The sequence below is a fragment of the Patiria miniata genome, unplaced genomic scaffold (genome assembly GCF_015706575.1).
Source record: "Patiria miniata isolate m_02_andy unplaced genomic scaffold, ASM1570657v1 HiC_scaffold_5, whole genome shotgun sequence".
NCBI classification, from domain to species: domain Eukaryota; kingdom Metazoa; phylum Echinodermata; class Asteroidea; order Valvatida; family Asterinidae; genus Patiria; species Patiria miniata.
The window spans coordinates 32,624,119-32,640,936 of NW_024037072.1; the positions used below are offsets into that span (position 1 = coordinate 32,624,119).

Sequence of the window (16,818 nt, forward strand, 5' to 3'; positions counted from 1 at the left end):
AATTTGGGGCATATTTTGTTAGGCCTGTTCGAATCAAAGTGAAGTATGTCAGACGAGGTGTACATTTGCATAACGTTTGTTTGTATAATTTAATCATCGAATTAAACTCAACTTTCTTTCGGGTGTCGAGATTTACCAAAAAGGGTGTTCTCAATCCAAGGCCTCAGAAATGCAGGCTCGTGAATGCATAATTTCAATTTATTGTAGAAGATATCATACACAGTAGGCCTATAATCAAGGTTTTATCTAAAATTATGCTTATAAACAGCCTATAAGACAATTGCATCCGCGATGCAGTGAGAACGTTGACAAGGCAGTCACTATATTGCAAACTGTTTCCGAGGAAATTTCGTAGGGCCTGCAATGATTTCAACAGCAATCTTACTTACGAAGTAAAGAAACCATGGAATGAAAAACGTTTTGAAGCCGTCAAACGAGTTCACCGAAAGGGCTTCACCAATATCAAACCTTAAGAAAAAAGAACGTGACTCGATTGTGATCGTAGACATGCGCAAAAGGGTACAAGTTATATAACACGGGGACTATACACGTTACAATGCAGGACACTATTGGTGGTGGTTACATAAACGTGACTACTTTGCACGTGACTACTAGGTTTTAATGGTCGGCATTGGCTACAAAAGCATCTCTGCAAAGGGCTTCGAGTTTAAATCTTTGGTCAAAAACGCGTTGTAAGTAGACGGGAGAAATCTTTAAGTCTGTGAGACAGAAGTATAGAGGGAATTCGGTTGTTACGAAATGGCCACTCTTGGCCCTTCGTTAAACAATTGTGTGTCCACCAATAGCTCTCTGATAGTCAACGATACACTCATCACGGTAGGCGATGAAGGGCGCCTTAACTCAATCCGCTGGTTTATGGTGGTCATTCTGGCGACTGGTGTATTGGGTAATTGTTCATTTTTACTGGTCGTGGCTCGTCGTGAATCCATGCGAAACGTCATCAATGTATACCTTGCTAATCTGGCCATCGCTGACATCATCCTCTTGATTGTCAGCAGTATTCCAAGCTTGACTAACACTGCGCCACACTCCTCCAAAATATGGGGATGTATGTTTATGGTAATTACAACGACATCGTATTATTCCAGTATTTCGACCGTGTCGCTGCTCGCATGGGATCGATTCCGTGCGATATGTAAGCCGATCAAGCACATGGCAATATCAAGCATTAAGCGAAGCATGAAACTCGTTGCTGCAGCCTGGTGCTGCAGCCTCATTTACTCTGTCATCGTGTACTTGGAGCGTATGGTCACTTTAAAGGGTTGTAAGTTGTCTGGTGTTGCCCCACTAAGCAACTCTCCTATTGAGAGCTACAAAACAGACAATTTCCATCCTTCCCCATCTCTGAGTGACGTCTTCTTAGTTCTTCCCTTCATCGTGTGTCTCTCCCTTAATTGTTGGCTGTACGCTCGCATCATTCACGCCCTCAGAAACCGATTCGCACATCGCATGAATCGCCCCAACCAGCAGGTTCCCGAATGGATCAGGAAGATATGCCAATCGCGGGTCCGTATCACCAGGATGCTTGCTCTCAACAGCCTGATCTTTTTCCTCTGCAACGCGCCTAGGTCTGTCACTACAATCAGTGGTTACATCCATGAAACCCTGGGCGTGACTCGCTGGGATGCAGACCAGAACATCCACGTCCTCTCCACAGTACTATTCGTCGTCAACTCGTGTATCAATCCGCTCATCTACAACTTAACCAACACGAAGTACAGACAGGCATTCCGTGAGGTTTTCATGCCATCTTGCTGTTCGTCATCTAGACCAACTCAGAGAACACCCAGAGTTGTTCACCTGCACATTCTCTCTGACTGAGTGGACTAATACATGACTCTTCCCATCATCGCATTGGTGTAATGAAGATGCAGGCATACTTACCGTATTTGTGAGTTTCACCCCACACCCGATTTTGTTCTTTATACATTACTATTTTTCTAGCAATGTAATAGTCGTTTTTGAAAAAAATACTCATTATCTAGCCATGGAATTATTCAAATTTCTAACTTTTTAATTGCTACCCGATTCGGGGTATTTCTTCTGTGCGCAACTTAGAACGCAAAAGCAAGCCAGAACAGAACATAATTTTGAGAATTTTTCGTTAAACGTAGGATGAGCGGGCGCGACGCTATTTGGTTGTTCGTTGTTTGAGATCAGATATGAATAGGTCACTGTTAAAACGGCAGAACTTATGAGATTCAGACTTATTTCTCAGTTTACGCATTTATCATTAGACTAAAAGCAGTAAGAGGAAAATATTTTCTTAGAAAATTAGAACTACACGAACGTTTATGCGTATGCACTGATTTACATCTAACACTTGCTTTAATGATTTTTAGTATTACCATGCCTTACGTCAATAAATGTAATTGGTATCAATATTTGTGCAACAATCAACACTTTTAATGTGGAAATGACACCATACTTCATGACACCATACGTGGTGTCAGGCTTTGAGGAGATGCAGCTGCGCGAATTCCATGGGGTGAGAGACAAACGCTTTTCTCAGTGATAAATTTCATCTGCAAACGTTCGCATCAGCCTTTCGCACTTTTTGCAGCCATTCGGCATCCACTGTGCAGTATAACCACTACGACATGAGATTCGAGTAATTAGAAATCGCTGCACCTGTCTCTCAAATAACCTCAATTACGTTCTTTCGATTTGACGGAGCGTCAAATGTGAACAATTTTGAATCTTTACGTTCAACCCAATGGCGCACATTAAACACTGAGCCACATTTTTCCCTGTGAAAAATAAATTCCATATTAAAATAGGTTTTCCTGGCCAATTTCCTAAAATGTTCATTTCAATTCAACGAAAGTTCAATCGTTTTCATTTCCCGGTTTTGAGAAACAGGCGGCCAATTATGCTACCTGTGCAATCATTTACGCAAGCATATCTTTTCTAAATTGATTTCAGGTATAGCTAATTTGATTGACGGTTAATGAAAAAGAAACCCCTAATTGTATCTGGAGCCGATGGCATTAAACTAAGAGTGAAATAGAATGGCGAATGTTTGAAATCGCCCTTTGAAGGCAAAAAAAGAAGTCTTGTATAAAACGAATATGAATGGACATAAACGGGTACTGCTCAATCACTTAATTGATTGAACTGAAATGGAATCAAATGCTCTGGTAGCGAAAATGAAACATTTCGTCAAATTCAGACGAAAATGAATCATAATTATAATAATAACACCGGAGTCTTATAGTGCATCTACCAATAATTAGGTACTCAAAGCGCTAGAGATTATGTATATTTAAAGAAAGGTAACTTAAGTTTATGTGAAATATGAGACCCATTATGTTGCAGCTTATAATGGTTTTCAAGATGCTGCTGCGCATATTGCTGCCACTCCCAGAAACACCGGGACTAATCTCTTCTCTTAGCGATAAGTGTTAATGGGTTCTTTAACGTGCATTTGACAACACACGGAACCTACGGCTTTACGTCCCATCCGAAGGAGGAAGCAATAATGGTAAAGTGCCTTGCTCAAGAGCACAAGCACCATGTTCCCACGGTCAGGATTCGAACCCATGTACCTCGGCACACAGGTGACGAGTCGAACACCGTAACCATTGGACCACAGCACCCCACGTCAGTACGGCAGATAGGTGATGGGATTGTACCTTTGATGATACAAGCATGGAATTTGGCACAAAGTCAAAGAATGTCTTGAAAAGATATTTGGCTACAAGCTACGGCCATCGCTTATTTGTCCTTTGAAAAAAAAAAACAGGTAGAATGACAAGCAATATTCAAAATTTTCAAAATGGCTGCCATTACTTGTTACTCAAAATATTTTTTCAAAGGACAAATCTGCGATGGCCATATAGCCAAATATCTATTTGCCGAATTGTATCATTAAAGGTACTGCCCCACTATATTCATTTAACCTCAAATAAGCTATGCCCTACCTAGAGTTTTAAGTAATTTTGACAGGTCATAATAAACGCTGTTTTCCGGCCCTTTACAACTAGTACCTCAAACCGTTTAACATGGGTGTCGCGGGGGGGGGGGGGGTAAGGGGGCGCCTCACCCCCCCCCCCTCCGGAAAACGGGGGGGGGGGGGAACAGGGGAAAAAAATAATGAAAAGAGGTGCGAAGCCATATTGCTGTTAATTTGATGGGGGGCAAATGCTCCCCTGCTCACGCTCGGAAAAATGATAAATTGAGAATATAATGAAAAAGTTAAGGAATTTTTGCTGGAAATTTGCTTCCCCCCCCCCCCCTTGAAAAAAAAACCTGGCAAGGCCCATGCCGTTTAACTGTCTTAATTTGGTCAAATGCCTGAAATCTCATGAACCAAATTAATTCCAAGTCACAAACCAAATTATACCAAATATTTGAATATCATTTCAGCCAATGGAACACTTCGGAGATCAAGATTGGCGCAATCCTGCAAGTTACGGCCACTACTAGACCCCGTGCCGGCCTACTAAACAAGACGACAGTTTAACAATTGATGAAGGGGTGTTAAGTAAACATTGAAATACATTTTTTTGGGTTAATTATACATGTACAGGGTGAGTCAAAAAGAAAATTACCCAATTTGAACAATACTTTACAAATATTTTGCTTGCTCCATTTCACATTAAACAAAATGGGGATAAAGTACATCTTATTGACTTTTAACTGTGAACATTTCACGTAATTTACGTGCTCAATTTCCAGGTTATGTCTATTTCAATAAAAAAGACCACAAAACTCGGCTGTCCACCACTGATCATTTATCATTCTACGAACCAATGAATGCCTATATTGACTACAATGAAGCGTAAGCATGTAATCTGTAAAACTCGCCCAGCTCAATAGCTTCTAATGACATTCCATGGACAGTTATACAAATTGGTTCTTTTAGTAAAACGTGCATAACTCGTGATAGCATGGATCAATTTCAGTAATTCTTCTCTCTCTTTAGATGAGTGGAAGAAGATGCTCTTTTCGGATATTCTTCATTGGTGTTTCAAATTTAATTGCTTTTGAATATTAAAAAAATACTAAATTTTGGTAACTTTCTTTTTGACTCGCCCTGTATATTACCACCTTATTATAGATTATGGGTAAAATGCCTTATTTTTCTTATGTTACTTTTTAATAAACTGGCTCTGGGCATTCAAAGTGTATACACAATTTAATAATCTGTATTAGTTTTAAGGTTAATGTGGAAGTTTAATACATTTTTTTTTTTACAGCGGAATGCACTAAGGTATTAATACAGCTTGATTTTTTTAATGTGTCTCTATACAGGGTGTATCAAAAAAAAAGTATACGCTTAGAGAAATGTATCATAAAAGGATGTTTTATAATTTTTCAAAAAATCTGTCACTAAATATTGATGGACCAAGGTCTTACGCTTTAATTGCCACCATGTCAATCTTCAGCTGTTCCGCATGAGTGAACACTAGCTATTTACTCTCACCAGATTTGAATTGGCTTGCGAACAAAAGTGAAATGGTTAAAACATAATCAAACACCGTGGCAGGGAAGTTTCGGCATGTGCCTTGTTGCTCACAAATTTTCAAGAAAATTGGATTAACCCTTAGTCCTCCACAGGCCCACCAAGTTTGGACTCAAGTTGCGCCTTCCTCAAAACATTAACAACAGCATGACCTTACAAGTCAATGATTAGGCCTAATGGTACTCGTCACGAGGGAATGCAACGTTTGCACTTCATGCATGCACGATTCAGTCTTCGACGTGGCCACCATTTCTTTGCACACAGACTTCTGCCCTCCTCAGCATGTCAATGATTTTTGTCGTTAACGTCCAGGCAGAAGAAATAAACAGTTTAGGCGTGCCTGGTGGGCGCAAGATGGGGCACCACCGCACAAGAGGAGGATCGTGACTGAACGTCTCACTGAATTGTTTGGCGATCGATTCATCGCATTAAAACTGGCCCGTCGAGTGGCCCCCAAGATCGCCCGATCTTACCCCATACTGGACTTTTTCTTGTGAGGCCATGTTAATGTGGGAGTCCCGATATAACAGGACACCGCTGTTGTGTATGGCGTGTTTATCGTTTGTCTCCATGACACCGCGCGCTTTTGCGTGCGGAGGGACAGTCCCTGAATGAGAAATAATTTTGCGGAGAGCTCGAGTGGGCAATCGATGAGAAATTCAGACACATGTAGGAGAATGCTGTACGCTAATGTCACTGTCAGGAACTCAGGAATGATAACCCTGCTTCCTATAATTTCGGGGGACTTAAGTTCCAGGAAGTGAGTATTTATTAAGCTATGATACATAGACCCACTTTACAGCTTTTTTTTGTGTGTAAAGTTTGCAGCCACGTGAGGTATAACATGAAACTTTCTGCGTAGGCCACATGTACATGTGTTTAACCATGTAGTTCTAATACTTCTATGTGTTTTTCACAGTACCGAATGTACACCACTCCATGTACATGCATCGAGACAACCTAATATTTTAGACTGACTGACCCTGGGGTAAGGTTTTATATATATTTATTATTATTTTTGAAGACGATTATTGAACTAAGAGTGTGTCTAGAACCCAGATATTATTATGAAACTGTGTATTATGTAATAAATAGGCAATACTTATTTTTTTGTTACAGGGTTTTGTTTTGGGGTTTTCTATTACGACCTCTATGATTGACCAAGCATCCGATTCGTAATAAACCGTAGTGATCGAGAAGTGATTGACTGGTGTCCAGTTTCATCCGTGTTTAATCAAGGACGGACCCCAGCCCTAGACTTATAATAGGGTAGACCACCACAGTAAAAATGGCGTCGTAGACAGGATGCTGGGAGTTATTGTCATCAAGCTACCTCTACCGAAGAGACCCCCAGAGTCGGACTGGATGATGGCATTACCGGGCGGTGTGGCTGAGGCCATACGCCGGTATCGGCGTGTAGCCACTTTGACATTTTGTCATGTAGTTGTACTTGTGTGACGAGCACAAGTCTGTTTGTATTGTTGGCATATGCCAACTTGTTTTCATGGTGTACAGCCATGGGTATTGATGTATAACCCTGCTATGTAAGACTTTTTGACAAACTCACCTTTTTTGGCTCACAACAGAAGATTTTGTGTAATGTTGTTGAAAAGTGCCAACATTTTGTATTCACGTACTACTTGTAAGGTGTGCTACAGAAATTTTCAGAGAAATTGCAGCCTAGAATATTCTTTTGTATTTGTGCGCTTTCACTGATCTATCCAGGGAATTTTTGCATTTGCATCCCCTGTTGACCCTTGTTGTATACAGCTCATTTGAAGACTGTTTGTATTGTATGGGTCTACTCTTTTCTGTCCAATTTGTTCCAAGGTGGAATCTGTCAAATTTTTACCTTCCTGCTTTGTATGCATGGAATTCTAGTTCTAAATTTGTAGAACTATATTTGTGCTCACTGTTGAGTGGTTTTGTGAATAACCCATTGTGAGATTTTGTTTGGCAATTTCACCAGAATATTTGGGACCTTGTAGAGACATATTTTGTGGTCAGTGAATATAGTTCACTTTCATGGCTAGGTTTTTTTCCTTATGTTTTGACTGGATTTTTCCTGTTAAGCGTACACATTTTGATTGCATATATTGCATCTAGTCTTATTGTAGACATGTGACATTTTGTATTTGAATTCGGCCCTGATTGTGTTTACATCAGCTGAGATTCTTGTATAGCTTTGAAGCTAATAACTTTGGTTTGAATTATGGCCACAAATGAGGTCTTGGTAAATGTTGTTGTGGAATCTCATAGAGCCTTTATTGATACTATTGTTGGAGCACTGAAAGGTATTAGTTGTCCAGTGCCTCAGCAAATTCAAGATTTGAAATGTGATCAATCAAGTTGGGAAAGAGACCCACCTGTTACAGAAAGGGCAAAGTGTAGTCCATATGGCCCAGCAATTATACCTGATTGTGACATAGATGTAAATCACTTTAGTTCAAGTGACCATGATAGTCTGTTACCACTACTCGAAAGTCAGAAATACTTAATCGAGTTAGTAAACATTTTGGTTTTGCAGCAGCAACAAATTAATGAGCAGTTAGATGACCTGCAATCCAATATAAATATTCTGCTTGAACTTAGGGCAGAGGAAAAAGCAGGGAACCCACTGGATGAGCCTGCGTATTACCCTCTTGATGAGGTAAATGATTCCAGTACTTTGAACAAACCCCATGGTGATGACTTTGTGATTTTGACAGAGAGTTTTGTTGATGATTGTCAACATTCTTGTTCACCTTGTATTTGTGATGAAAATTCTGATTTCAATGATGAGAGTGAGTGCTCATCTGATGAGTATTTAATTTTGGTCGTTGTTCCAAATGTTGATGAGGTTGAAAACAAACCTCCTGTAATCCGTAATTTCAGTTCGAATAAGGGAGCGAGTCAAATTGGATCTTACATAGCTCATAGGCCAAGTTACACCTGTACATCACCTGTAGTTGGAACACACATGTTCACCCAAAGTCCAGAGGAGTTTGGATTGAGGCCCTCTGAACGTCGGACGAGACTTTGGGGTTGCTGGCCAAATGCAATTACCTAATTATTTATCATTGATTCTGCTTGACGATCAAGTTAAGTAATGGGTCCTGGTACTCCTATTATAGGACATGGTTTGACCAGCCTGGCACCCTGTAGCTTGCTACTTGTTCATGTTTTATAGTTACTATAACAAAGTTGTTGGTTTACAAAATATTTTGATAGTGTGCTAGCTATATTGCTCTGCTAACGTTTTCCAATATCTTATAGGAAGCATTTTGTTTTCTTATACTGTGTACAAGTTGAAGAGCGAGTTTGAATTCTTCTGAAATCTGTTTAACACAGTTTGTATTATTGGAAGTACAACATTGTAACTTCTTGTTGACACCAGTTTTCTTTAAACACAGTATTATATACAGAAAACAAGATAATATCTTTACTAAAGCTTGAAGTTAAAGCTTGTAACAGTAAAGTAAAGACGGATGTGTACCTTTAAATTATGTGTTTTTCACTTGAAAGGAACAGAGAGAGAGTTTCTATAGCTTTTCATTTGAGCTTACTTTTAATTACAAATGTGACCACAGGGGTTGGTCCGAGTATCCCAAACTCAAACGTTCAGATTGTTGAAGATATCTATTACCCCCATTGCTTGTTTTAAAGGTTATTGATTGTAACTAATGTAAACTGATGTACATATCTCCTTGGGTCATTGTGATGCTTATGTACGTGCCATTCGGGTCGCATGGCATAAAAGCAGGGAAGTTGTGGGAGTCCCGATATAACAGGACACCGCTGTTGTGTATGGCGTGTTTATCGTTTGTCTCCATGACACCGCGCGCTATTGCGTGCGGAGGGACAGTCCCTGAATGAGAAATAATTTTGCGGAGAGCTCGAGTGGGCAATCGATGAGAAATTCAGACACATGTAGGAGAATGCTGTACGCTAATGTCACTGTCAGGAACTCAGGAATGATAACCCTGCTTCCTATAATTTCGGGGGACTTAAGTTCCAGGAAGTGAGTATTTATTAAGCTATGATACATAGACCCACTTTACAGCTTTTTTGTGTGTGTAAAGTTTGCAGCCACGTGAGGTATAACATGAAACTTTCTGCGTAGGCCACATGTACATGTGTTTAACCATGTAGTTCTAATACTTCTATGTGTTTTTCACAGTACCGAATGTACACCACTCCATGTACATGCATCGAGACAACCTAATATTTTAGACTGACTGACCCTGGGGTAAGGTTTTATATATATTTATTATTATTTTTGAAGACGATTATTGAACTAAGAGTGTGTCTAGAACCCAGATATTATTATGAAACTGTGTATTATGTAATAAATAGGCAATACTTATTTTTTTGTTACAGGGTTTTGTTTTGGGGTTTTCTATTACGACCTCTATGATTGACCAAGCATCCGATTCGTAATAAACCGTAGTGATCGAGAAGTGATTGACTGGTGTCCAGTTTCATCCGTGTTTAATCAAGGACGGACCCCAGCCCTAGACTTATAATAGGGTAGACCACCACATTAAGTCTAAGGTGTACACCACTCCACCAAGAGACCTGGATGACCTGCAAGAACGTGTTACTGCCGAAGTTGCTGTTGTGAGGCAGGATGCCGCAATGATTAGGTGCGCAGTTTATGACATGCTGAGGAGGGCAGAAGTATGTGTGCAAAGAAATGGTGGCCACGTCGAAGACTGAATCGTGCATGCATGAAGTGCAAACGTTGCATTCCCTCATGACGATTACCATTAGGCATAATCATTGACTTGTAAGGTCATGCTGTTGTTAATGTTTTGAGGAAGGCGCAACTTGAGTCCAAACTTGGTGGGCCTGTGGAGGACTAAGGGTTAATCCAATTTTCATGAAAGTTTGTGAGCAACAAAGCACATGCCTAAACTTCCCTACCACGGTGTTTGATTATGTTTTAACCATTTTACTTTTGTGCGCAAGCCAATTCAAATCTGGTGAAAGTAAATAGCTAGTGTTCACTCATGCGGAACAGCTGAAGATTGAAAAGGTGGCAATTGAAGCGTAAGACCTTGGTCCATCAATATTTAGTGACAGATTTTTGAAAAATTAAAAAGCATCCTTTTTTGATAAATTTCTCTATGTGTATACTTTTTTTTGATACACCCTGTATATTAAATGTGAAAAGCAGTATGGTAGTGTAGGACACTTGTTAAAAGGGAATATCCAACATTTGATTCTGCTACATTTTTCAGAAATAAATAGATTTGGAGGATTATTATGCTATGGCAAATATTGTTGAACTGACTTGTTTCACGTTTGGGGCTTGTAGATGCTGGAAAAACCGAGAAAACCAATCATGTTGTAGTCTGGTTTGACACTGACGTTTGAACTTGCTCGTGTTGGTACAGTGTTGGAATCAGTATCTATGCAACGCCATTCCCATATTCGTTCCTGCAATTATAAGGTTGCATCAACATTTCAATTTCATTATTCTGTATCCCTGTTTTGAATTGTTATATTATATAAAAGTTAATAGCGAGACAATCAACTAGTTTGTTGCCCACTTATTTACATGATGATCATACATTGTTCATACATTGTACAACGTTGTAATGATGTTGTAACAACATGAATAATTTTACTGTGACCTTACTTTACATGTTGACCCGAGGTGGGCGTGGTAAACCTTGGTGAAGCAATTGTGTCACTTTTTTTCGCCATGAACGATACGTTTTGCGTATTAATTTGAATAATAAGCAATATGAATCGAATTTCAGGAACCTTGGAAATTGCTAACATAACCGAGGTTGGCGTGGTAAACCTTGGTGAAGCAATTGTGTCACTTTTTTTCGCCATGAACGATACGTTTTGCGTATTAATTTGAATAATAAGCAATATGAATCGAATTTCAGGAACCTTGGAAATTGCTAACATAACCGATTGATTGCAGGAACGAAGTGGGAATAGACTCGAACATTGTACAAACACGTGATACAGTTCAAACGTCAGTATCCAACGTAACTTACGCAATAACATGTGGTTGGAACGTTTCTTAATGATGTTATTATTATATTTTAACAACATTCCGGTGAAATGTACGCGTAACATTATCTTAATGTTATTTAATAATGTTATTTTTATAATGTTATAGCGACATGGTCTTGGTGATGTTATTATTGTGTTTTCACAACATTTCTGCAAAATGTGCGAGTAATGTTATTATAATGTTCAACTCACTTTTGCAGGAAAGTCGTAAGAACGAAATAAAAATGTTTCTAAGACCATGTCGCCATAACATTTTTGCAAAATGTCAAGACAACATTAGTTGTCATTGGAACATTATTTTGATGTTAAAGTATAATGTAAATATAACATAATGAAAACATCAGACAAACTTTTTACATTAATGTCAAGAAGGTGTCGTTAAAACATTACTGAGACAATGTCGCTAGAACATTATTGCAAAATGTCATGACAACATTAGACATAACATGCATACTACGTTATTAAAACATCAATGTACCTGCTAGATCTTGCAGGCTTCACAGCTTTGTGATCAATTGCAAAGAAAATATGGAATAACTAAATTTGAAATATAGGAGCAGTTTTTGAAAAAGCCAGTTTTCTGCAATGCTGGTCGGCCGACCAGCGTTGGAAAAATACAATTTTCTTGAAAACTTCAGCACACCAGTAGCTACGACTTTTCAGGATGCTTTTGACTGTCATTCCCTAACAATCTAGTATAGGTATTTCGTGATAATGAGATCGTTTCATTGTTTTGATGTTTGCAAATGTTGTATCTTTCCTTTAAAGGCGGAATGTTAAATCCAATATACATGTATAACTTTTGTTTATCTAGGCGGCAAAACTGAACATTGAGTTTGAACAATATATAAGGAGTGTCAGCTGAAATGAATTTGTAAGTGCCATTTGTAAATAATAGAAGCACATAACTATTTAGGTGTTAGGTTTTTAAAGTTTATCTTAATTTGAGTGGAGTTAATGGTCTTTTTTAGTGTTGTAATTAAATATCTGAACATTAATTTGACTGCATATATATATACAGCGTGTGTCAATACAACTTTAACAGTTAATCCATAAATATTAAAAAATACTAGCACTCTGTTTTTTGTAATTTTTTTCTATACAGGGTGAGTAAAAAAAACCCGAAACCCAAATGTCGGGACCATTGTTTTAGTAAAGTTCTGCATGTACCCCATTTAAATCTGGGATATGAAAGCTCAATTCATGAGGGTTTTTTTTAGTACTAGAATCATTCAAATCACTTATGTACTTTTTAAGTTACGGACCTTTAAACACAACCACCGTTTTAAAGTTCTGTCCACAGATCACAAAAAGGGAAGTGTTCTTTCAGCAAAACGAAAACAAATCACATACACAATTTAGGGATGTATGTGAATGGTTTGCGTTTTGCTGAAAAACGCACGCTTTTGTGATCCGTGGACAGAACTTTAAAATGGTTGTTGAGTTTAAAATTCCGTAACTTGAAAAGTACGTGAGTGATTTGAATGATTCTTGTACTAAAAGAAAGCTTATGAATTGGGCTTTTATATCATAGATTTTGAAAGTGTTACATGCAGAACTTCAATACAACAATAGTCCTGACATTTGGGTTTCGTCTTTATTGACTTACCCTGTAGAGTCTAAAGGTATAGTAAATATTCTACACAGTGGTGTTTATCCCATCTCGTTTGGACACCGGAGTCGAGAGATACAGCTTATCAAATGAAAGGATTTGAATTCCAAGTTGGGCCACTTTTCAGATTGTCTGGTATCTAATGAAAGGCATTTACATATACCAAGAAGGTATGTGAATGCCTTTTAGTTTTATTGAGCTACCAGATAATCTAAAAAGTGGCCCAAACAATTTTGGACTGTCTTTACAGGCTTTACCGTAACTTTTAAACGAAAAGGACCAAATCACACAGAACAAAAATCCTGTCAAGGGTACAGAAACACTCTATCATCTTATGTTAAATATTACACTACCAGACCCTTGCAAGACGATTTTCTTTATACCAGTTTAATAATGGAAGAAGGGGTGTTAAATTGAAACATTGAAATACATTTTGCTTTGTTAATTATAGGGGCCTACATGTATATTACCAACTCCATATTATCATATGGGTAAAATGCTTAATTTGTCTTATGGGCTTTCTCCTAATACTGGCTCTGTGCACTTAAGGTATATACAATTATTATATGTTAATGTTAATATTGTAGTTTAATGCACTTTTATTTTTACAGCGGTTTGCGGTATAGGTAAAATGTGGCTTGATTTTGTTTTATTTGTAAATGTACTGCTTCTGTGTGTTTAAAGGGCCCATGCTGTGAATATTTCTTAGGAACTTATTTTGTGCTACTTTCTAATCCTATTAAGTTTACAAAAACTAGTTGACATTCCTTTTTTGTTACTTTTACTGAAAAGTGCACTTCCTTAAACATTTCAAATTTATCATGCTTTTCCAGACAACCGAAGGCGCTGTTGCCATGATGTCATTACACTGTTAAAGACAGTGTTCATATAAGGTGTTTTTCTGTTAAAATTGTGAACCCAAAACATTGCTCATTGAAAACATTGGTGAGAAAAGTTTGCTCATTGGCTTACTGCCATGAACTGACACAGCAACGAATCACTAAAGAAAAGAAAGTTTAACACGACAGCGAAATACCCAACATTCTGGCAACTTTGTGTGCACAAACCAGTTGCAACATTGAGGTTTCTTCCTGATATGACATCACACTTTTACTCATGAATATGGAAATTTGCATTAGCATGAAAACCAAAAAGGCACCAAATACCCTTTAAAACGGCAAAGTGAAAATTGAAAATAAGGTTAAATGTGACACAGAGGTGCATTTTGAAGAATTGCATTGAAAAAAAAATACATTTTATGGGCCCTTTACCGAAATTCTTGTAATCGAAAGCTAATATACAAAACGGAATAAAACTACTCATGACCACATTATTTACAAGCTCGTTTTCATTTGTAAAAGGAAACTGAAATTGAAGGCCGTTATGATGCAACACACTTATAAGCGAACCCGAACAAAGAAATTCCCGCGCACATAATTTACATATCTGAGTTACCTTTCAACGATGTTACATAATTCACGAACATTGCTCCATTTTGATTTTAAAACATACCTGTTTAGTAATGCAATGAGCGTCCTGGCTTTATTTTTTGTTTCTCGGGAGCAGAATATTCAACATAAAGAAACCACATTTTTAATACACGGTATCTGCACGGATTCCGCTCCCCAACTAGTCCTGGCTAGCATCACCCGCTGTCCACGGATCCCTATCTCTGGTCAAAAGTCTGATTATGCATATATGAACGGAAGGGATCAGAACTCTTGGGTGATTTACATTTTGACCCATTCCAATCCCTCAGGAATGTCCATAGCTACAGCACTGTGACCAAAAGCCTGGACCATTCAACTTGAATGCAAGCGGCCTTTGAACACGATGATCGTCGCCGCCTTTTTACTTAGTAACCAACAACCTCCCCATATGTTGCATAATAAGTCATGTCAGGTCGTTGCTGTTTTTGAAAAATATATTTTACGGCAAAACTAGGTTTTAACAAATGCGAAGTTGTTAGACGTGAGTTATGAATTCAAGTTATCGATGTGCGGTTGTTGGTCCTTGAAAGCGCTATCTGTTCCTGTAATTTTCCCGATAGGATATTATGTCTTTTCGGAAATGTTAATTGGCAATACATCATGAACTATGATATTTTGGGAAATTTCATAGGTTTTCATACTGAAGGTATAGAACATTTTGTTCGTCTTGAAATGATTGTTTCAGTGATATTGACCACATTGTTAGCCAGTATTAGCCAACTCCGAACAAACACTTTCAAAATAGCGTGCAGATTTTTGCAACCCCGCAAAAACCTCGAAAACATTGAGTACTAGCACTTAATTATGATCGTTCAAACGTTGAAAACTAAATTATGATCGCCTTTGCTTGAGATTACCGACAATTCTGCTTCAGGTGTTTTCGTTTACAGGTTTATTGTGCAATTAATTAACAGAGGTAAAAATTAACACGCATTCATAATCGGCGATAGTTTCCACCAAAACGGACCTGCACTCTTAGCCTTGAAGGTCGCTCTGAGCATGGAGGAATTCCCCCATGCTCTGAGTATGATCTCTTTTTTAGGGAAGAGCCTTGGTTTTAGAGGATTGTCTTCACCCTAAAAGGTGTCAGACTAATAACAGCCTTATTGGCCCTGGGAGTTCCCGCCACATCGCGACCAATTATTGTAGGACATTTCAATTCAATGCAATTTGTTTTTCTTGAGTAATCGTCTCCACAAAGGGTGTTTTATTTTTATTCAATTGAAAGTGACTTGAAATCGGGTTGAATTTTACGCGATTCGTACACTGTTTTTTCCCCGTTTAATCGTATTAAATGTATTCTTCAACGGTTCCCCGTCAATGTTCAAATACCTTTCATTTTATGTCACGATCAATTATTGGACGAGATTTAAATTCAATGCAATGTGTTTTTCTTGAGTTAGCGTCATTACAAGAGTGTATTATTTTTAATTGTTCAATAAAACGTGACTTGAATTCAGATTGATTTTTTTTCGCGATTATATAGTACACTGACATGTCGTTTCTTTAAATCATAATAAATGTATTCTTTAAAGGTTGCCCTTAATTTCTATACCTGTCGTGTCATATAGCACGACCAATCTTTAAACGAAATTTCAATTCAATGCAATATATTTTGCTTGAGTTATCGTCTCCAATACAACGAGAGTGTTTATTGTTTAAAGTGACTTCCGGTTGAGCAGATCATGAGATCTGCGCTTACTTTACGGTAGGTACTGCTATTTGTGTAGCGCGCCCTCTATTGGAAATAAATGCTGTTGCCGAAATGTACGTGATTGCACTGTATCTTTTGTTTTCGTTGTATTAATTTGTTTCTTACACAATTCTCGTCAATTTTCAAACATGTTGTGTTTTATGTCACGACCAATTACTGGACGAAATTTCTATTAATTGCAATTTGTTTCTTGAGTTATCATCTCCACAAAGTGACTTTTAATTCGCAATTAGTACACCGGATTTTTCTTTAAAATTTTTGATATGAAATTTATTTTTCAACGGTTCCCGTCGATTTTCAAACGTTTTGTATTTCATGTCACCACCAACTTTTAGACAAAATTTCAATTCATTGCGATATCTTTGTCTTGAGTTTTCGTCTCCAAAAAGAGTGTTTTATTTCTTATTCATTTAAAAGTGACTTGAATTCGATTGCAATTTTCGCGATTTATTCACTGTTTTTTCTTTAAATCATATTAAATGTATTCTGCAACGGTTCA

The 16,818-nt window shown here is 38.0% G+C and overlaps 1 protein-coding gene and 1 long non-coding RNA gene across 4 annotated transcripts; both read left to right on the plus strand.

The window, feature by feature from the left end:
- The first annotated feature begins 759 nt into the window (after window positions 1-759).
- LOC119741384 (thyrotropin-releasing hormone receptor-like) lies at window positions 760-1,842 on the plus strand. The gene has a single exon (XM_038217135.1). The coding sequence runs from the start codon at window positions 760-762 to the stop codon at window positions 1,840-1,842; it is 1,083 nt and encodes a 360-aa protein (XP_038073063.1).
- A 4,239-nt stretch (window positions 1,843-6,081) lies between these two features.
- LOC119741204 lies at window positions 6,082-10,002 on the plus strand. Of its 3 annotated transcripts, none has more exons than XR_005272726.1 (3): window positions 6,082-6,476; window positions 6,608-9,716; window positions 9,848-10,002. It is a non-coding gene; the product is annotated as an uncharacterized LOC119741204 (long non-coding RNA). The 3 variants fall into 3 exon arrangements; XR_005272727.1 differs by lacking the exon at window positions 9,848-10,002 and having other exon boundaries at window positions 6,608-9,488; window positions 9,648-9,841; XR_005272728.1 differs by lacking the exon at window positions 9,848-10,002 and having other exon boundaries at window positions 6,082-6,248; window positions 6,408-6,476; window positions 6,608-9,841.
- Window positions 10,003-16,818: the final 6,816 nt, after the last annotated feature.